The sequence below is a fragment of the Bacillus rossius genome, chromosome 1 (assembly GCF_032445375.1).
Source record: "Bacillus rossius redtenbacheri isolate Brsri chromosome 1, Brsri_v3, whole genome shotgun sequence".
In the NCBI taxonomy this organism is placed as follows: Eukaryota; Metazoa; Arthropoda; class Insecta; order Phasmatodea; family Bacillidae; genus Bacillus; species Bacillus rossius.
This window is the reverse complement of record NC_086330.1, coordinates 25692572-25715526: the sequence shown is the minus strand read 5'-3', so window position 1 is coordinate 25715526 and position 22955 is coordinate 25692572. Positions and strand designations below refer to the sequence as shown.

Here is a 22955-nt window from a genome sequence, read left to right as displayed (position 1 = left end):
TGGATGATGACGTCACCGTTGCAGTTTCCGTTACGCCCGCCATCTTTAACTTTTTTATTTATTATCCGATTTTAATGAAATTTTTTTTAAAACTTATAAAAAATTCAATTAATAAAATGTTAATAAAATATTTATAAAAAATATACTTTTACGACACGGAGTTCGGAGTCCTCGGTTCGAACCCGACGAGTGCAAAAAAAATTAAAAATGGCGACCGATCCTTCTCTCACAGTGGACGCAGGTAGACTGACCCCCACCACTTTCACCAATGCACATATACCATCAGGTAGTATGACGTCATGTCCACCATCTTGAAAACCCGTAATTTTAATGCTAGAGATTCGGGAAAAATTTTAAAAATCATTAAAAAAATTAAATAATAGAATTAAATAATAGAAATTTAATAAAATATTACTTATAAACCACTGTAGCACGTATCGTTATGGTCGCCATCTTGGATTATATAATTGTAGCATGTTTCGTTACGCCCGCCATCTTGTCTTCGTCTGCTGGAGACCTCCATCTTGTTATCATTGGCTAGAGTGCGCTGACACCATGTTAGTATAATTCTTACCCGCTAGAGTGCAGTAATCATTTATTATTACTGTGACACCCGCCATCTTGTCATTTGGCCGCCATCTTGAAAATCCGTAATTATTTAGCTAGAGATGCGGTAAAAAGTTCAAAATTCATTAAATAAATCACCCATTAATTTAAATATTGATTCGATCGCTTCCTGTCCTTGGTTCGATACCCGACCGATGCAATAATGTTTTATTTTATTTAAAATAATAATAATTTCAATAAACCATGTTCAACATTCTTAAAGAGACTTTAAAACCTCTACTACCATCATCCTAAAAGCCATCAACACCACCACCTTGGAAAATTCGTAATTATATTGCTAGAGATTCGGGAAAAAGTTACAAATTCATTAAATAAATTTGCAAACAATTAAATGATTAATTAGGTCGACTTAGGCCCTTGGCACGATTCGGAATGAAGATGAAAAATAATAAACATAATATACTTAATAGTGGCAGGTTCGACAAAGAAAACAACACAAGTTCTTTCACAAAATAAACTTTATTACATAATTTATACTTTACTACACGAACACTTGCGAAAGTTAACATTATAATAATCATTTAGGTCCGCATAGGCGTGAAATGACTAATTCTTAGCTCCAATCGGTTTATACTAGAAAGAGTCCAACCAGAACCTTTACAGACATAGTCCTCCTCTTCTTGACAGAGTTTCCGGATACCATTTTTAACAGTATGCTTCACATCGTCAGAACTGTAAATTACTGCAGCCGATGTCTTGAATGCACACTTCTTCACTTCGTCTTCGAATGGATACGGCTTTCCATATATACAGTCCAACCACAAGTTGTATTTTAATGGACCGTTTGTTGCAACGTCATCAGTAAGTTGACTGATTATGTTCTCTCTGATATCATCAAGAAAATTACAAATGTCTTTCGACTCACCTAACGTATTTAGATAATAGTAGTCTTTCAATGTCCCACGAAATGCAGACTGCGCCAAGTAGAACCCATTATCATTCACTTGTAATGTGCCGAACACAGTCTTAGGTTTATTTTCTTGTCCAGACGTTATAGCAATCGGTTGCTGCACATCGGTTTTCTTGCTTGTTCTCTTACGAGTCTCCAATCTAAAGCGAGGAGTCGAAATTTCTACAGGTAATTCTTCAGCAGACACACGGACCTTACCGTTGCAATTTTTCACATGCCGTCGCAAACTATCAATACGTGTAAACCATTCATGACACCCATCACAGCGAAACTTTATACGGGATGGATTCTTCTTGCATTTACTCCGTTCATGTCTTCGTGCATCATAAGAAAATGCGAACGACATATCACAGTAGCTGCAAGGATACCGGGGTGATGAAGACGAGCCTTTCAGGCCCGATCCAGATACTAACGTTGCCGCAGTTGCGTCATCTCTAGGCATACTCTTATGCACATCGATGCATCGTTGTTGCACCGATACCTTTACTTTCTGCCGCTCTGCAGGACCTTTACATGTCTCCAAGTGATGCTTCAAATTAGCATTTCTTGTAAATTGCTTGCGACATTTGTTACAGCCAAACATTTTACGATAAGGATTCTTAGCGCATTCTCTCCTCTCGTGTCGTCGAGCATTGCTGTTGTTTGAGAAAATCTTGTCACAGTAACAGCACTCATGTTCGTTAGTTGTTGTTCAATCACCATCCATTGAAGTTTCCATCGAGGGCGAAACGAAGTTCGACGAGTTTTCCTGCGTAGTCAGCACCACCGGCATTAAAGTCTCTCCTGCTGACGGTATCGCGACTGATGAAATCTCCTCTATTGATGACGTCGTCGTTGCCGACGGGATCTGCACCTTCTCCGCCGTAGCTGACGTCAGGGTTCCCGTAGACGATGGTGCGTCGTCCATCAAGTTCAGCGTTTTAGATGGTAAAGATGCCATCGAAGTCTCAAGAACAAGCAATTACACGACTTATGCACCAGAAGAAACAAACTAGGTGATCCGTACACCGTCGACGTCAGTAACAACTGAGCGTCCTGCTGTCTAGGACTCGCTTATATACATGCACCGGTTGGAATAATATGCTAGTCAAATCAAGAACCAATTACTATAATACTCGAGTCAAAACATCATTTAAAAAAGAAGCACACCAAAATAAGGTAACACATTTGGAAGCAAATTCGACAAATGAAATGGTCACACAATACACGCACGTGCAGCTTTCATTACAAAGTTAACATTTACATTCCATTCAAGCGAAGTATCAAGCCAACGCCACATCATCATATTAACATCCTATTGGTCATACTATCCTCAAAATTTCACAGTCTTATAAATCACACTAGTTATAGAAGGACTTATAGTTTATAACACACATCATTTCAGACATTGATCGTTAACAAATTCGAATTTAAAAATGTAAAATGTAAGTACTTGTTAAATTGAAGAACCAGGTACGTAAATATTTTATATACTTTATGTACACTGTAGGCGTCAAGAGCTTGAAAGTACTTACGTAAGAATGATATTTAATAAAACTCATATATAATTGTATATTTATTTCCAATAATATACATCTGATCAAAAAAAGCAGGTTTTATTCTATAAACCCTGCATATCGTAGTTCATGTTTCTTTGAGGATGTACAAATTTTGATCATATCGCGAACCAAGTAGAAGTTTTAGCCTATTCACCAATCATTTGGAGTGACTCTCGATGAGCAATTTGGTCTCGCGTGCTACGGCTTCCATCATCTTTACATATATGTTATTAATAGTCTTAAAATCTTCACTATCACAGACGTAAAGACATCATCACCGTAGCTACCAGTTATAATACCAGGAGCCGCATCAATATCACTCATTTTATGATATCGTCTCCGCATTTCTGTTGTCAGAGACGTACCACAATCTACGATCGTGTAAGCTTTACAATAGTCTCTATTGTTTTCTAGACATGGTTAGCTCCATTTCCATTTTCTGTAAAAGCTAGTGTGTGCAGTTTTACTATTTAAACCTTCAACCCATCATCCCAAACAAAATTAAATCATCGTAGTATATAGAAAAAAAATTTCAACAAAGTTCCTTTCATTTAATCTTAGGAACCGCTTCATCCTTTACACCTTTAGTATAGTTTCTTGAGCCCAAGTGTCTTTCATTATATACCATGCAGTGTTTTTCAAGAGATGTGGTATACTACCAGTTCTACATACAAATCCATCCTATCATTGATTTGTTTACACATTAGAAAAAAAACCACGTTATTTTTACTTGTTGTATTAAATTACCACTTCGACTAAAATAATTAACACACATAGTAATTTCTACAAAGGACACTTTACCCAAGATATTTTAACCATCATCTCTGAAAACAACCATGTCCCATCTATATTACGTAGTAAACGAGGGTTAGAGGAGATGGGACAAACAAGTGCTAGTCACTCATAGGGTAAGAACCATGTGTGTTCAATACCTATCTCAGTCAATGAAGCATATATGTATTTCTCTTACCTCATGTAGCAAAATATCTTCCAATGCATACGAATTTAAACTTATTCACGTGCGACTAGTCAAAAGTACATAAATTCAAGCATGTCAACCGAAAAAAAAATTCTCAAGGATAGAGGCAGAGACTTCTCGATCGAGACACGCCTACCATCACCTGCAAATGAACATTGACCCCTCGCGCGGGAGTTGCAAGCTTGCAGAATGCTGCGACACTCATATGTTTTGCTCGAGACATGCATACATCACGTCGCTAGCCTTCCAACTCATTACACGTAAAACTCCAGTGAAATCGTAATCAAGCACATGTAAAGTACTTGACGGAACCACTTCAAAGTATACATCACCGAACCAGAGCAGAAAATCAGCCTACGAATGTATATCTTGCTACCTACAAAAATAAATGTGTAGCACATATACGAGAGGAGTCGATTCCTACATACCATACTCAATACTCTGATAATTATAAGCAGCAAAATATTTTAAATCAAGACCTTAGCCAGTATACATTTAATTTCCCATGTTGTAAAAATTCATGTTAGTAATCAGCTACGAAGGAGTGAGTAACTTGGATGAAGAACCGCTTTCCAAGTATCCAGAATCTTACTGTTACAGCCAGTGCACCAGCTTACTCCAAAGTGTGGTCAATTAATAAACATTCTTTAATTTTTTAATATCACCCCCGTAGTGTCCACCAATATATGACAGGTTACGATTTAAGACCATAAATTTCCCACAAGTCTGTTAGTTTTATTTCGGGAAGTAATAAATTATTTCTCAGAAATAATAAATCAAGTTCCTAGTCAGATTTGCTCTAATGTTACGGCATTACCTGTACCTGCACTTTACCAAAATATCTCCCATAAATAATCTTAAGAATGCAGATGGCATACTCAGTCAAAAATAATTTTAGCAAAAAAAAAACTGTCTTCATCATCATTGGTAAAACAAAATAATACACTCAAACAAGACAAAAAGAACATTACAAACCCAACCAAGATTACGTGTCACATGTAGTTTATTACATTAAGTTATAACGATGTAGGTTAGAGAAGAATGAATAAAAAAATTCTTTAATTCTATAATTTATTTAAAATTGTACATTTATACACAATAAAATCTGACACTATATATATTTTTTACATTTCTCAGTCCACACGACATTCATTTATATTAAAATAAATTATTAAAGTTCGTATTAAGAGTGACAAAATTCAATAATTCATACAGATCACGTTACATCAGTTCAGGAGTGTAACACCTTAGAGGGTCAGAAATTATGCTAGAAACCCGCCTTTACAAAATTTATAATGTTTTTTCAAGTAACATTTTCGTGTAACCTGTACACCGCACTTCTCACACAGAAATTTTACACGGTCAAGATTTCTTCTGCAGCTATGCTTTTCATGGATGCGTGTACTTCGTAGTCGTTCAAATCGTTTACCACCATAGCAGCACTGATACAGATATTCATCACAATTACCATCGCTTCCCCGCTGTACAACTTGCAAATGAACTTTGCTTTTACAATGCCTAATAAAATTACATTTGTTTGTGAAATGTACACCACATGGGTCACACGGAAATGTCACACGATTAACGTTTCTTCTACAGACATGATTTTCATGTCTTCTTGCATGTTGACGGTATTTAAAACTTTTGTCACAGTAACAGCACCGATGTTCGTTAGTCGTTCTTGAATCACCAGTCATTGAAGTTTCCATCGAGGACGAAACGAAGTTCGTAGAGTTTTCCTGTGTAGCCAGCACCACCGGCATTAAAGTCTCTTCTGCTGACGATATCGCGAATGTTGAAGTCTCCTCTTGCGATGACGTCGTCGTTGCCGACGAAATCTGCACCTTCTCCACCGTAGCTGACGTCAGGGTTCCCGTAGACGATGGTACATCATCCAGCAAGTTCGTCGTTTTAGATGGTAAAGATGCCATCTAGTTCACAAGAACAGGTAATTACGCGTCTTTTGCACCAGAAGAATCAAACTAGGTGATCCTTACACCGTCGTCGCCAGTAACAAACTGAGCGACCTGCTGTCTAAGACTCGCTTAAATATCAGCGTCCGCTTGTATAATACGCAAGTCAATACATCACCCAATGCTATTACTAAAAAAAAATTAGGAATTTCAAGGAATAAAAGTTTAAATTATATATTGAAACAACTAATCACACATCCTACATACACGGTTCATTTAGACTTAATAGAGGAGCAAGAGTCTGTAATCAATGGAACTCTCACAACCCAAAAAAAATTTAAAGTAGGTACCCGAATTTAAATATTATTATGTAGAGCTACACATAACATCCAACTGACTCCAAATGACTACAACACATGACTAAAATAATTTATACGATACCAGGTTAGGTCTAAAGTCAATTTTTTTTGTACCTCTCATCTACAGTTCAGACGACCTTCAGTGTTGATATAGCTACAGCCAAGACATGTCCAGTACCATACATCTTCAAAGCCTTCAAAGTCGATCCTTGTTAAGCCTTACGACAAAAGTCTCCGAAACAAGAGTCCTACTCTACAAGTTTACTATACAATTTTATGCCTTTTCATAGCACACATCGATAAATATCTTCATAAATAACCCAAAATATTATCAGACCACTAGCATTCGATTTATGCACCAACATATCCATCAACACAAGTCCATTCTACATTAAGCTCCTCACTTATTTTCATCAGTCTACTCGGCTACACTCAGCACACAAAAACCAAAAGAAGTCAATTAACAACCTAGTATTTATGTACATTCGGTCATTTAACATGAGGTGCCCACCATATTGAAATTTAGGCACCATCTTAGATATTTGTATTTATTGACTTATTAGTTCGGGAAAAATTCCAAAATTCACCGAAAAAATCACACATTATTTTACATATTGAATCGAAAATTGCTTCGATCTATGGACGAAGCTGAAAATAAATTTTAATTTAAATATCAGAAAAGTGTCAGGTTCGAGAAATAAAACACCTCAAGTTCTTTTACAAACATAATATTTATTACACAATTTCTATCCTACTACAGAATCACTTGCGAAAGCCAGCAGTCTTATAAACATTTAGCCCTGCATAGACGTGCAACGACTACTTCTTAGCTCCAACAGCTCTAAATGCTCCAACAGCTCCAAATGCTCCAACTGCCTTTTCTTTCAACAGCTCCAATTATATTGGGCTACAATGCTACGAGTCTAAGAGACTACGAGGCTACAAGGCTACGAGTCTAAAAGAATCTAGATGGTTCCGAGTTATACATGGCTGCGAAACTGCATGACTAAAAGACAGCATGGCTACGAAACAACATGTCTATGAAGCTACCTGGATACAAGTCTACTCGGCTCCAACACGCAATGTACACACAGTACACACAGGAAACTGAACGTACACACAGTACACACAGGAAACGGAACGTACACACAGTACACATACACACATGAAAACGGAACGTACACACAGTACACACAGGAAACGGAACGTATACACAGTACACACAGGAAACAAAACGTACACATACAGTAGCGGAAACACAGGCTTAGTTGGAAATCAGAATACAAGAAATAAAAACATTAAATTTTTTTTAGTTTCAATATTTAATTTATTTCTCAACATTACACAAATACAAGTAAAAGAAGCCATTATTGTATGTAGCAAGCTTTCCTCAGTTCTTTGAGTATGACGGATATTTCATTGATGCACGAACATTTTCCTGCACAAAGCGAGCCATGTAGAAGTCTTAGCCTGTCAACCAATATGTTGGGATCTTTCCATGAGCTACAATCAATCTCTTCTGCTACGTTCATCTTCCTATTATGTTTATAATAAATATTATTATCCCTGGTGTCTTCTGTTTCAACACCAACTACAAGGTCACTTTCGACATCAAGCCAGTGATTATCACAAACTTGATTAGGATAATTTATTTTATTATGTCGTTTCCATCGTTGTGATCCCAGGCCACCATCACTGTATTTGCTCTTGACCGCTTTAGGTGCTTCAGCACAGTACTCAATCATGTCAGCATCTCAAGCTTGATCAGAATAATTCATTTTATTACGTCGTTTCTATCGTTTTGGTCTCAAGACACCATCACAGTCTTCGCTCTTGTATGATTTAAGTGCTTCAGCACAGTACTCATTCATATCAGCATCAGAAGATTGATAAAGATAATTTATTTTATTTCGACGCTTCCACCATTTTGGTCTTAGGCCGCCATCACAGTCTTCGATCTTGACCGCTTTAGGTGCTTCAGCACAGTACTCAATCATGTCAGCCTTAATTGTGACAGCATAGTCATCGATCATGTCAACCTCAGATGTGTCACCACAATCTTCAATCATGTCAGCTTCAGATGTTTCATCACAGTCTTCGGTCGTGTCAACTTCAGGTGGTTCTCCATCTTTCACATTTTCATGGAGACGACTAGATATTGGTGTAAATATCTTTTCATTTCTAATGAGGTTGCTGCTTTCTTCGTTTGTTTTTAATTTTGAATTATTGTTTTGATCTATATCAATATTTTTAGCATTAGCTTTTTTACATTCTTCATAATCATTATTGTCGTCTAATATTCTGCCTTCGTTCCTCTTCCACGATGTTGGAATACAGTATTCGTTATCTTTATTCATTTTAGTTGTACAGTTCTTGCAATGTCTATCCAAGTAATATCTTCTACCAAAGGATTTATGACACTGACTGCAATTAAATGGTTTTTGACAAGGACCCAAACTATACTCGCTTCTCTCGTGACGTTTAGCATTCTTTCTCAAGGTAAACACCTTGCTGCAGTATCTACAGTGATGCCGGTTTGATACAGCTACAGGCAACGAATCAGGGTACATGTTAGCTTCTGCGACTAATGGCAGATGAAAACTAAGAGTTGTAAATTAAACCATTACTTAATAGAATTTTTTAAATTATTTCGTCAGCGAGAGTTAAGTTATCTCATACAAAAGTACTGGTTGTAAGTAGTTCTACTTTTCATCAACAGATGACTCCACATGTTGCTAGCTGGTAAATAATATTTATTTCTTTTATGCGGGATGCGGGATGCTCACTAACGATCTGTTGAAAAAGGTGTGCTTCCCTAGATCTCAAGAGGAAGAACATCGACCTTATTTAAAAATTAGTGAATAACATCATGGCCTAGCGAGAATCACAAGATAACCTATTCACATATTAGTAACCATCATGTATCAGTTGTCTGTATAAGCAGTCTCTGTTGTCTGTATAAGCAGTCATTGTTTTGTGTGGGATGCGGGATGCTCCCTAACGATCGCAACAGAAGGAGGGCTTCGCTACAACTCAAGGGGAAGGGAAATCATCGTGTATGATAGCGTTTCCCAGTTGTTTCATGGCGTAGTAATCGTCTGATTAATGAATTTTTTTGTCTGATGTCCACCTGATAAAAATAATTAAGTGATGATTTGATAATATGAATTCGGAAATTTATACGAAACTCTGAATAAAATTACCTGTCTTAGACATCAAGGACAATGCAGCTTGTCTTACATGTTAATGCTTCTTAGCTGTCTCAAAGCACATTATTTGTCTGAGTAAGGTTATTTTTCTAATCCACCTGATAAAAATATTGTAAGTGTCAATTTATTAGCAGAATTTTACTAATTAAATGTAACTCTGAATAAAATGACATGACTCATTAGGTAAAAATTCCTTCATGAAGAGATCGATTTCTCACAAATAAGCAGGAGCATTCGGAGAAAACCTCCATCAAATTGACAAGGATCATCAGAAGCACACGGAGAAAACCACCATAATATTGACAAGAATAATCAGAAGCACACGGAGAAAACCTCCATAATATTCACAAGAATAATCAGAAGCACACGGAGAAAACAACCACACGTTTTCTTTGATATCATAAAATTAAAGGAAAATAAAATTTAAAAATAAAAATAAATTAATAAAAAATTTAAAATAAAAACAAAAAATACATAAAATTCTGGCTTGTACTAGAACTCTATCTTTGCTCAACAATGAGAAGTTCACAAGCTAGCAGAATATATTTATGCATTTTTTGTTTTTATTTTAAATTTTTTATTAATTTATTTTTATTTTTAAATTTTATTTTCCTTTAATTTTATGATATCAAAGAAAACGTGTGGTTGTTTTCTCCGTGTGCTTCTGATTATTCTTGTGAATATTATGGAGGTTTTCTCCGTGTGCTTCTGATTATTCTTGTCAATATTATGGTGGTTTTCTCCGTGTGCTTCTGATGATCCTTGTCAATTTGATGGAGGTTTTCTCCGAATGCTCCTGCTTATTTGTGAGAAATCGATCTCTTCATGAAGGAATTTTTACCTAATGAGTCATGTCATTTTATTCAGAGTTACATTTAATTAGTAAAATTCTGCTAATAAATTGACACTTACAATATTTTTATCAGGTGGATTAGAAAAATAACCTTACTCAGACAAATAATGTGCTTTGAGACAGCTAAGAAGCATTAACATGTAAGACAAGCTGCATTGTCCTTGATGTCTAAGACAGGTAATTTTATTCAGAGTTTCGTATAAATTTCCGAATTCATATTATCAAATCATCACTTAATTATTTTTATCAGGTGGACATCAGACAAAAAAATTCATTAATCAGACGATTACTACGCCATGAAACAACTGGGAAACGCTATCATACACGATGATTTCCCTTCCCCTTGAGTTGTAGCGAAGCCCTCCTTCTGTTGCGATCGTTAGGGAGCATCCCGCATCCCACACAAAACAATGACTGCTTATACAGACAACAGAGACTGCTTATACAGACAACTGATACATGATGGTTACTAATATGTGAATAGGTTATCTTGTGATTCTCGCTAGGCCATGATGTTATTCACTAATTTTTAAATAAGGTCGATGTTCTTCCTCTTGAGATCTAGGGAAGCACACCTTTTTCAACAGATCTTTAGTGAGCATCCCGCATCCCGCATAAAAGAAATAAATATTATTTACCAGCTAGCAACATGTGGAGTCATCTGTTGATGAAAATAGAACTACTTACAACCAGTACTTTTGTATGAGATAACTTAACTCTCGCTGACGAAATAATTTAAAAAATTCTATTTAAGTAATGGTTTAATTTACAACTCTTAGTTTTCATCTGCCATTAGTCGCAGAAGCTAACATGTACCCTGATTCGTTGCCTGTAGCTGTATCAAACCGGCATCACTGTAGATACTGCAGCAAGGTGTTTACCTTGAGAAAGAATGCTAAACGTCACGAGAGAAGCGAGTGTAGTTTGGGTCCTTGTCAAAAACCATTTAATTGCAGTCAGTGTCATAAATCCTTTGGTAGAAGATATTACTTGGATAGACATTGCAAGAACTGTACAACTAAAATGAATAAAGATAACGAATACTGTATTCCAACATCGTGGAAGAGGAACGAAGGCAGAATATTAGACGACAATAATGATTATGAAGAATGTAAAAAAGCTAATCCTAAAAATATTGATATAGATCAAAACAATAATTTAAAATTAAAAACAAACGAAGAAAGTAGCAACCTCATTAGAAATGAAAAGATATTTACACCAATATCTAGTCGTTTCCATGAAAATGTGAAAGATGGAGAACCACCTGAAGTTGACACGACCGAAGACTGTGATGAAACATCTGAAGCTGACATGATTGAAGATTGTGGTGACACATCTGAGGTTGACATGATCGATGACTATGCTGTCACAATTAAGGCTGACATGATTGAGTACTGTGCTGAAGCACCTAAAGCGGTCAAGATCGAAGACTGTGATGGCGGCCTAAGACCAAAATGGTGGAAGCGTCGAAATAAAATAAATTATCTTTATCAATCTTCTGATGCTGATATGAATGAGTACTGTGCTGAAGCACTTAAATCATACAAGAGCGAAGACTGTGATGGTGTCTTGAGACCAAAACGATAGAAACGACGTAATAAAATGAATTATTCTGATCAAGCTTGAGATGCTGACATGATTGAGTACTGTGCTGAAGCACCTAAAGCGGTCAAGAGCAAATACAGTGATGGTGGCCTGGGATCACAACGATGGAAACGACATAATAAAATAAATTATCCTAATCAAGTTTGTGATAATCACTGGCTTGATGTCGAAAGTGACCTTGTAGTTGGTGTTGAAACAGAAGACACCAGGGATAATAATATTTATTATAAACATAATAGGAAGATGAACGTAGCAGAAGAGATTGATTGTAGCTCATGGAAAGATCCCAACATATTGGTTGACAGGCTAAGACTTCTACATGGCTCGCTTTGTGCAGGAAAATGTTCGTGCATCAATGAAATATCCGTCATACTCAAAGAACTGAGGAAAGCTTGCTACATACAATAATGGCTTCTTTTACTTGTATTTGTGTAATGTTGAGAAATAAATTAAATATTGAAACTAAAAAAAATTTAATGTTTTTATTTCTTGTATTCTGATTTCCAACTAAGCCTGTGTTTCCGCTACTGTATGTGTACGTTTTGTTTCCTGTGTGTACTGTGTATACGTTCCGTTTCCTGTGTGTACTGTGTGTACTGTGTGTACGTTCCGTTTTCATGTGTGTGTGTGTACTGTGTGTACGTTCCGTTTCCTGTGTGTACTGTGTGTACGTTCAGTTTCCTGTGTGTACTGTGTGTACATTGCGTGTTGGAGCCGAGTAGACTTGTATCCAGGTAGCTTCATAGACATGTAGTTTCGTAGCCATGCTGTCTTTTAGTCATGCAGTTTCGCAGCCATGTATAACTCGGAACCATCTAGATCCTTTTAGACTCGTAGCCTTGTAGCCTCGTAGTCTCTTAGACTCGTAGCATTGTAGCCCAATATAATTGGAGCTGTTGAAAGAAAAGGCAGTTGGAGCATTTGGAGCTGTTGGAGCTGTTGGAGCATTTGGAGCTGTTGGAGCTGTTGGAGTTTTTGGAGCTGTTGGAGCATTTAGAGCTGTTGGAGCTAAGAAGTAGTCGTTGCACGTCTATGCAGGGCTAAATGTTTATAAGATTGCTGGCTTTCGCAAGTGATTCTGTAGTAGGATAGAAATTGTGTAATGAATATTATGTTTGTAAAAGAACTTGAGGTGTTTTATTTCTCGAACCTGACACTTTTCTGATATTTAAATTAAAATTTATTTTCAGCTTCGTCCATAGATCGAAGCAATTTTCGATTCAATATGTAAAATAATGTGTGATTTTTTCGGTGAATTTTGGAATTTTTCCCGAACTAATAAGTCAATAAATACAAATATCTAAGATGGTGCCTAAATTTCAATATGGTGGGCACCTCATGTTAAATGACCGAATGTACATAAATACTAGGTTGTTAATTGACTTCTTTTGGTTTTTGTGTGCTGAGTGTAGCCGAGTAGACTGATGAAAATAAGTGAGGAGCTTAATGTAGAATTGACTTGTGTTGATGGATATGTTGGTGCATAAATCGAATGCTAGTGGTCTGATAATATTTTGGGTTATTTATGAAGATATTTATCGATGTGTGCTATGAAAAGGCATAAAATTGTGTAGTAAACTTGTAGAGTAGGACTCTTGTTTCGGAGACTTTTGTCGTAAGGCTTAACAAGGATCGACTTTGAAGGCTTTGAAGATGTATGGTACTGGACATGTCTTGGCTGTAGCTATATCAACACTGAAGGTCGTCCGAACTGTAGATGAGAGGTACAAAAAAAATTGACTTTGGACCTAACCTGGTATCGTATAAATTATTTTAGTCATGTGTTGTAGTCATTTGGAGTCAGTTGGATGTTATGTGTAGCTCTACATAATAATATTTAAATTCGGGTACCTACTTTAAATTTTTTTTGGGTTGTGAGAGTTCCATTGATTACAGACTCTTGCTCCTCTATTAAGTCTAAATGAACCGTGTATGTAGGATGTGTGATTAGTTGTTTCAATATATAATTTAAACTTTTATTCCTTGAAATTCCTAATTTTTTTTTAGTAATAGCATTGGGTGATGTATTGACTTGCGTATTATACAAGCGGACGCTGATATTTAAGCGAGTCTTAGACAGCAGGTCGCTCAGTTTGTTACTGGCGACGACGGTGTAAGGATCACCTAGTTTGATTCTTCTGGTGCAAAAGACGCGTAATTACCTGTTCTTGTGAACTCGATGGCATCTTTACCATCTAAAACGACGAACTTGCTGGATGATGTACCATCGTCTACGGGAACCCTGACGTCAGCTACGGTGGAGAAGGTGCAGATCCCGTCGGCAACGACGACGTCATCGCAAGAGGAGACTTCAACAGTCGCGATATCGTCAGCAGAAGAGACTTTAATGCCGGTGGTGCTGGCTACACAGGAAAACTCTACGAACTTCGTTTCGTCCTCGATGGAAACTTCAATGACTGGTGATTCAAGAACGACTAACGAACATCGGTGCTGTTACTGTGACAAAAGTTTTAAATACCGTCAACATGCAAGAAGACATGAAAATCATGTCTGTAGAAGAAACGTTAATCGTGTGACATTTCCGTGTGACCCATGTGGTGTACATTTCACAAACAAATGTAATTTTATTAGGCATTGTAAAAGCAAAGTTCATTTGCAAGTTGTACAGCGGGGAAGCGATGGTAATTGTGATGAATATCTGTATCAGTGCTGCTACTGTGGTAAACGATTTGAACGACTACGAAGTACACGCATCCATGAAAAGTATAGCTGCAGAAGAAATATTGACCGTGTAAAATTTCTGTGTGAGAAGTGCGGTGTACAGGTTACACGAAAATGTTACTTGAAAAAACATTATAAATTTTGTAAAGGCGGGTTTCTAGCATAATTTCTGACCCTCTAAGGTGTTACACTCCTGAACTGATGTAACGTGATCTGTATGAATTATTTGTATTTTGTCACTCTTAATACGAACTTTAATAATTTATTTTAATATAAATGAATGTCGTGTGGACTGAGAAATGTAAAAAATATATATAGTGTCAGATTTTATTGTGTATAAATGTACAATTTTAAATAAATTATAGAATTAAAGAATTTTTTTATTCATTCTTCTCTAACCTACATCGTTATAACTTAATGTAATAAACTACATGTGACACGTAATCTTGGTTGGGTTTGTAATGTTCTTTTTGTCTTGTTTGAGTGTATTATTTTGTTTTACCAATGATGATGAAGACAGTTTTTTTTTTGCTAAAATTATTTTTGACTGAGTATGCCATCTGCATTCTTAAGATTATTTATGGGAGATATTTTGGTAAAGTGCAGGTACAGGTAATGCCGTAACATTAGAGCAAATCTGACTAGGAACTTGATTTATTATTTCTGAGAAATAATTTATTACTTCCCGAAATAAAACTAACAGACTTGTGGGAAATTTATGGTCTTAAATCGTAACCTGTCATATATTGGTGGACACTACGGGGGTGATATTAAAAAATTAAAGAATGTTTATCAATTGACCACACTTTGGAGTAAGCTGGTGCACTGGCTGTAACAGTAAGATTCTGGATACTTGGAAAGCGGTTCTTCATCCAAGTTACTCACTCCTTCGTAGCTGATTACTAACATGAATTTTTACAACATGGGAAATTAAATGTATACTGGCTAAGGTCTTGATTTAAAATATTTTGCTGCTTATAATTATCAGAGTATTGAGTATGGTATGTAGGAATCGACTCCTCTCGTATATGTGCTACACATTTATTTTTGTAGGTAGCAAGATATACATTCGTAGGCTGATTTTCTGCTCTGGTTCGGTGATGTATACTTTGAAGTGGTTCCGTCAAGTACTTTACATGTGCTTGATTACGATTTCACTGGAGTTTTACGTGTAATGAGTTGGAAGGCTAGCGACGTGATGTATGCATGTCTCGAGCAAAACATATGAGTGTCGCAGCATTCTGCAAGCTTGCAACTCCCGCGCGAGGGGTCAATGTTCATTTGCAGGTGATGGTAGGCGTGTCTCGATCGAGAAGTCTCTGCCTCTATCCTTGAGAATTTTTTTTTCGGTTGACATGCTTGAATTTATGTACTTTTGACTAGTCGTACGTGAATAAGTTTAAATTCGTATGCATTGGAAGATATTTTGCTACATGAGGTAAGAGAAATACATATATGCTTCATTGACTGAGATAGGTATTGAACACACATGGTTCTTACCCTATGAGTGACTAGCACTTGTTTGTCCCATCTCCTCTAACCCTCGTTTACTACGTAATATAGATGGGACATGGTTGTTTTCAGAGATGATGGTTAAAATATCTTGGGTAAAGTGTCCTTTGTAGAAATTACTATGTGTGTTAATTAGTTTAGTCGAAGTGGTAATTTAATAAAACACGTAAAAATAACGTGGTTTTTTTTTCTAATGTGTAAACAAATCAATGATAGGATGGATTTGTATGTAGAACTGGTAGTATACCACATCTCTTCAAAAACACTGCATGGTATATAATGAAAGACACTTGGGCTCAAGAAACTATACTAAAGGTGTAAAGGATGAAGCGGTTCCTAAGATTAAATGAAAGGAACTTTGTTGATTTTTTTTCTATATACTACGATGATTTAATTTTGTTTGGGATGATGGGTTGAAGGTTTAAATAGTAAAACTGGACACACTAGGTTTTACAGAAAATGGGAATGGAGCTAACCATGTCTAGAAAACAATAGAGACTATTGTAAAGCTTACACGATCGTAGATTGTGGTACGTCTCTGACAACAGAAATGCGGAGACGATATCATAAAATGAGTGATATTGATGCGGCTCCTGGTATTATAACTGGTAGCTACGGTGATGATGTCTTTACGTCTGTGATAGTGAAGATTTTAAGACTATTAATAACATATATGTGAAGATGATGGAAGCCGTAGCACGCGAGACCAAATTGCTCATCGAGAGTCACTCCAAATGATTGGTGAATAGGCTAAAACTTCTACTTGGTTCGCGATATAATCAAAATTTGTACATCCTCAAAGAAACATGAACTACGATATGCAGGGTTTATAGAATAAAACCTGCTTTTTTTGATCAGATGTATATTATTGGAAATAAATATACAATTATATATGAGTTTTATTAAATATCATTCTTACGTAAGTACTTTCAAGCTCTTGACGCCTACAGTGTACATAAAGTATATAAAATATTCACGTACCTGGTTCTTCAATTTAACAAGTACTTACATTTTACATTTTTAAATTCGAATTTGTTAACGATCAATGTCTGAAATGATGTGTGTTATAAACTATAAGTCCTTCTATAACTAGTGTGATTTATAAGACTGTGAAATTTTGAGGATAGTATGACCAATAGGATGTTAATATGATGATGTGGCGTTGGCTTGATACTTCGCTTGAATGGAATGTAAATGTTAACTTTGTGATGAAAGCTGCACGTGCGTGTATTGTGTGACCATTTCATTTGTCGAATTTGCTTCCAAATGTGTTACCTTATTTTGGTGTGCTTCTTTTTTAAATGATGTTTTGACTCGAGTATTATAGTAATTTGTTCTTGATTTGACTAGCATATTATTCCAACCGGTGCATGTATATAAGCGAGTCCTAGACAGCAGGACGCTCAGTTGTTACTGACGTCGACGGTGTACGGATCACCTAGTTTGTTTCTTCTGGTGCATAAGTCGTGTAATTGCTTGTTCTTGAGACTTCGATGGCATCTTTACCATCTAAAACGCTGAACTTGATGGACGACGCACCATCGTCTACGGGAACCCTGACGTCAGCTACGGCGGAGAAGGTGCAGATCCCGTCGGCAACGACGACGTCATCAAAAGTGGAGATTTCAACAGTCGCGATACCGTCAGCAGGAGAGACTTTAATGCCGGTGGTGCTGACTACGCAGGAAAACTCGTCGAATTTCGTTTCGCCCTCGATGGAAACTTCAATGGATGGTGATTCAACAACAACTAACGAACATGAGTGCTGTTACTGTGACAAGATTTTCTCAAACAACAGCAATGCTCGACGACACGAGAGGAGAGAATGCGCTAAGAACCCTTATCGTAAAATGTTTGGCTGTAACAAATGTCGCAAGCAATTTACAAGAAATGCTAATTTGAAGCATCACTTGGAGACATGTAAAGGTCCTGCAGAGCGGCATAAAGTAAAGGTATCGGTGCAACAACGATGCATCGATGTGCATAAGAGTATGCCTAGAGATGACGCAACTGCGGCAACGTTAGTATCTGGATCGGGCCTGAAAGGCTCGTCTTCATCACCCCGGTATCCTTGCAGCTACTGTGATATGTCGTTCGCATTTTCTCATGATGCACGAAGACATGAACGGAGTAAATGCAAGAAGAATCCATCCCGTATAAAGTTTCGCTGTGATGGGTGTCATGAATGGTTTACACGTATTGATAGTTTGCGACGGCATGTGAAAAATTGCAACGGTAAGGTCCGTGTGTCTGCTGAAGAATTACCTGTAGAAATTTCGACTCCTCGCTTTAGATTGGAGACTCGTAAGAGAACAAGCAAGAAAACCGATGTGCAGCAACCGATTGCTATAACGTCTGGACAAGAAAATAAACCTAAGACTGTGTTCGGCACATTACAAGTGAATGATAATGGGTTCTACTTGGCGCAGTCTGCATTTCGTGGGACATTGAAAGACTACTATTATCTAAATACGTTAGGTGAGTCGAAAGACATTTGTAATTTTCTTGATGATATCAGAGAGAACATAATCAGTCAACTTACTGATGACGTTGCAACAAACGGTCCATTAAAATACAACTTGTGGTTGGACTGTATATATGGAAAGCCGTATCCATTCGAAGACGAAGTGAAGAAGTGTGCATTCAAGACATCGGCTGCAGTAATTTACAGTTCTGACGATGTGAAGCATACTGTTAAAAATGGTATCCGGAAACTCTGTCAAGAAGAGGAGGACTATGTCTGTAAAGGTTCTGGTTGGACTCTTTCTAGTATAAACCGATTGGAGCTAAGAATTAGTCATTTCACGCCTATGCGGACCTAAATGATTATTATAATGTTAACTTTCGCAAGTGTTCGTGTAGTAAAGTATAAATTATGTAATAAAGTTTATTTTGTGAAAGAACTTGTGTTGTTTTCTTTGTCGAACCTGCCACTATTAAGTATATTATGTTTATTATTTTTCATCTTCATTCCGAATCGTGCCAAGGGCCTAAGTCGACTTAATTAATCATTTAATTGTTTGCAAATTTATTTAATGAATTTGTAACTTTTTCCCGAATCTCTAGCAATATAATTACGAATTTTCCAAGGTGGTGGTGTTGATGGCTTTTAGGATGATGGTAGTAGAGGTTTTAAAGTCTCTTTAAGAATGTTGAACATGGTTTATTGAAATTATTATTATTTTACATAAAATAAAACATTATTGCATCGTTCGGGTATCGAACCAAGGACAGGAAGCGATCGAATCAATATTTAAATTAATGGGTGATTTATTTAATGAATTTTGAACTTTTTACCGCATCTCTAGCTAAATAATTACGGATTTTCAAGATGGCGGCCAAATGACAAGATGGCGGGTGTCACAGTAATAATAAATGATTACTGCACTCTAGCGGGTAAGAATTAAACTAACATGGTGTCAGCGCACTCTAGCCAATGATAACAAGATGGAGGTCTCCAGCAGACGAAGACAAGATGGCGGGCGTAACGAAACATGCTACAATTATATAATCCAAGATGGCGACCATAACGATACGTGCTACAGTGGTTTATAAGTAATATTTTATTAAATTTCTATTATTTAATTCTATTATTTAATTTTTTTAATGATTTTTAAAATTTTTCCCGAATCTCTAGCATTAAAATTACGGGTTTTCAAGATGGTGGACATGACGTCATACTACCTGATGGTATATGTGCATTGGTGAAAGTGGTGGGGGTCAGTCTACCTGCGTCCACTGTGAGAGAAGGATCGGTCGCCATTTTTAATTTTTTTTGCAATCGTCGGGTTCGAACCGAGGACTCCAAACTCCGTGTCGTAAAAGTATATTTTTTATAAATATTTTATTAACATTTTATTAATTGAATTTTTTTATAAGTTTTAAAAAAAATTTCATTAAAATCGGATAATAAATAAAAAAGTTAAAGATGGCGGGCGTAATGGAAACTGCAACGGTGACGTCATCATCCAATATGACGTCAGAGGCTTATCTGCGGCTGTAGACATGGATGCTTAAGCCGCTATATGGACATTTCTAGCCACTGGGATTTTTAAGGACTAAAAACGGGAAATTTTCCCTCGAAATGGGAATTTTTCCCTCGAAAAGGGAATTTTTTTATTTTTTTTATTTTTTCAGATTTTTTGGTGGAATGTTTTTCCACAAAAATGGAAATTTTGAGGAATTTTGGGCACATTTTGCCCAATTTTGGAGAATTTTGACACATTTTGCAGGTCAAATTCAAGGTCAAGGTCAAAGGTCAAGGTCACAACCATCCAAGATGGCCGCCGTGACGTCACAATCCAATATGGCGGTCAGCTCCACAGGCTCCACACCCTGGACCCTGCGCCAGCTCCGTCATTTACATACTACTATTAACATAATATAAAAAATAATTTAATAAATGTTATACTCATACTAAGAGCCGTCTTATAATATCCCTGTTAACTTCAAAGTTATAATAATTTGTATTTTTTTAAGGCTTTAAAAAAGGTTTCTCTCTTTAATTTCGATAAAATTGTAAATAAGTATGGAATTTTTTTTATAACGACATTGGTATTTATACAAAAGGCCAGAATGTGTCTATATTCATAGCTCTTGATACTACGAAAATGTATACGTTTCAAAACATTTTACTTATTTGGTTGTTTGTATTTCAGTGCTTTCTGGAGTGTACGATGAAGAATCTAGGCCTGGTAAATATACGTTTCACATTCACACTTGCATTACGCACTACATTTAAATAATATTTTTTTTACAAATGATATTAAGTTATATTATGAATCTAAAGTTTTGTTTGTTAGTGAGCTGTAATCTTAGGATTTATTTAAACCATTACGTGATAAATTAAGACGATTTTCAAATTATAACGACTTCTGAGGTGAAGTAGTAACGTTAGCAAATAAAATATTTTGAACTACCTCATAAACAAAACTGAATTTGGAATTTATTATTGGTAATTATTGCCCAATTTTATATGACCAACCCAAATGTGTCTTATTTTTCAGATAAGTTATGGGGAGGTGGATACCAAAAAACTTACAAAACACCTTAAGAATTCTATTCCTCTTACTGAAGATTTTGAAAGACGTCTTGTGAAGAACATACAGGAATGCAACTTAAAGTGTACGTAAATACTTGCAGGTTTAAAAACTCATGGCAAAATTCAGTTGCGGAAAATATGAACAGATGGCCCTGTGTTCACTAACATGCTAAATATTATAAATGTGATCTCTAAAAACATTGCATGACCTTGAAATAGGGGAAGTATACTGTTAAAATTTTCGTTGTTGTGAATGACTTATCTAGTAAACAGTTGAAAAACTCAATTACATATTTTTATTTCTCGTACACTTTGATTTCATAACAAATAGTTTATTCGCACTCAGGCGGCTAGCATTTTTATATTCTATCAAATTCTTTTATCGTCTACTTTATGATTTTTATTTTAAAAAATTGATACAATCAATGTAATTCAAACCACTATAAACCAAATAGTTTTATTCATTAAAAAATAAAAATAAAACACGTGGTTTAATGAAACCTGCACTAAGTATGCAAAGGGTATACAAGTTTATGCAATTTTCTCGAATTGTAAGAAAAAAACAGTAGTACATACTGATTACTAAAATCAAAGTTATTTTAGTCCTGTATTTGTATTTATATTTGTAATAATATCAAACTCTAAAAGACTTAGGTAAGACTTCGAAAAAATATCACACACACACACACACACACATATATATATATATATATATATATATATATATATATATATATATATATATATTTGTAGTAGAGTAGCATTTATGTGATTAATATTATTGTAACAGCTAATTATAGAGAATGTTCGGAAATTGCCGTCATAAATTTAATGGGTGGTGGGGCATGCAAAAACAAGCAGTTCTTGCAGAGAAACACATTTCCGGAATTGCAACCTTGCAAACTTACGGGTGCAAACATTAACGGGCAAATTTTGAACCTCGCGTGCTTCTTAGGCGCTACTCTAGTAGCACCGCGAACGCAGCGGAGTGAAAACAGGGTGACGTGTATTGCACAGGTTTCCCGGTGTAAGATCGGGTTCGTCACGTCAAACACGTCACATTGTTGTCACTCAGCCTCAACGCAGGCGTTTCAGTGACAAAGTATGTCGTCACCAAGTCATGTGAACATTTGCGGCGCATCATGCAGATGATGTTCCCAAGACGCCGTTATAAGCTGTGCTATCACGTATCACTCAGGACGGTATTCCAAGACGTTCGGGAAAGGTAGCGAATAAGCACTGCCTTGTTGGGACACAACAGAAACCTAACTCGCGGGCCGTATTCCAGAACGTGTCCAAACCTAATCCCAGTAGGGCAACCGATCGGCAAACGTTGCAATAAACGGTGCCCTGCTCGAGGCTATAAACTGGTTCCAACGCATTCTAGTGAACGTTTCGCAACCATGATACAATTGTTACGGCAAAAATCTTAGAGATAGCAGCACCATCGCAACAAAATGGAACCGCCTTTATAATTTTCTCAATTACATTTTACATTGCGATTATTTCTTTTAATGAATATTAAAGTGTACGAAATGTATACTAGGATAGCTTCGCTATCATTATGTTTCATTTGGCACACCAACAAACCTGCGATTACCATAAAAAGTGAATATATACAAGCTAATGGCGCTAGACGCGGGTCCGCCATCTGGACGAAATCAAAACAAAAAAATTGAGATCTGCGCATGCGCGAAAGTTTGAGCAACAGATAGGCCACGGATAGG

The 22955-nt window shown here is 36.4% G+C and overlaps 1 protein-coding gene across 1 annotated transcript in view; it reads left to right on the top strand.

Annotated features, from left to right (window-relative positions):
- LOC134527685 (uncharacterized) overlaps nucleotides 1-22955 on the top strand; it is a 30588-nt gene that overhangs the window by 4653 nt on the left and 2980 nt on the right. The window contains exons 4-5 of the mRNA XM_063360950.1: nucleotides 20846-20881; nucleotides 21194-21311. Coding sequence (XP_063217020.1) covers nucleotides 20846-20881; nucleotides 21194-21311 — 154 coding nt within the window. The remainder of the gene's footprint in view (nucleotides 1-20845; nucleotides 20882-21193; nucleotides 21312-22955) is intronic.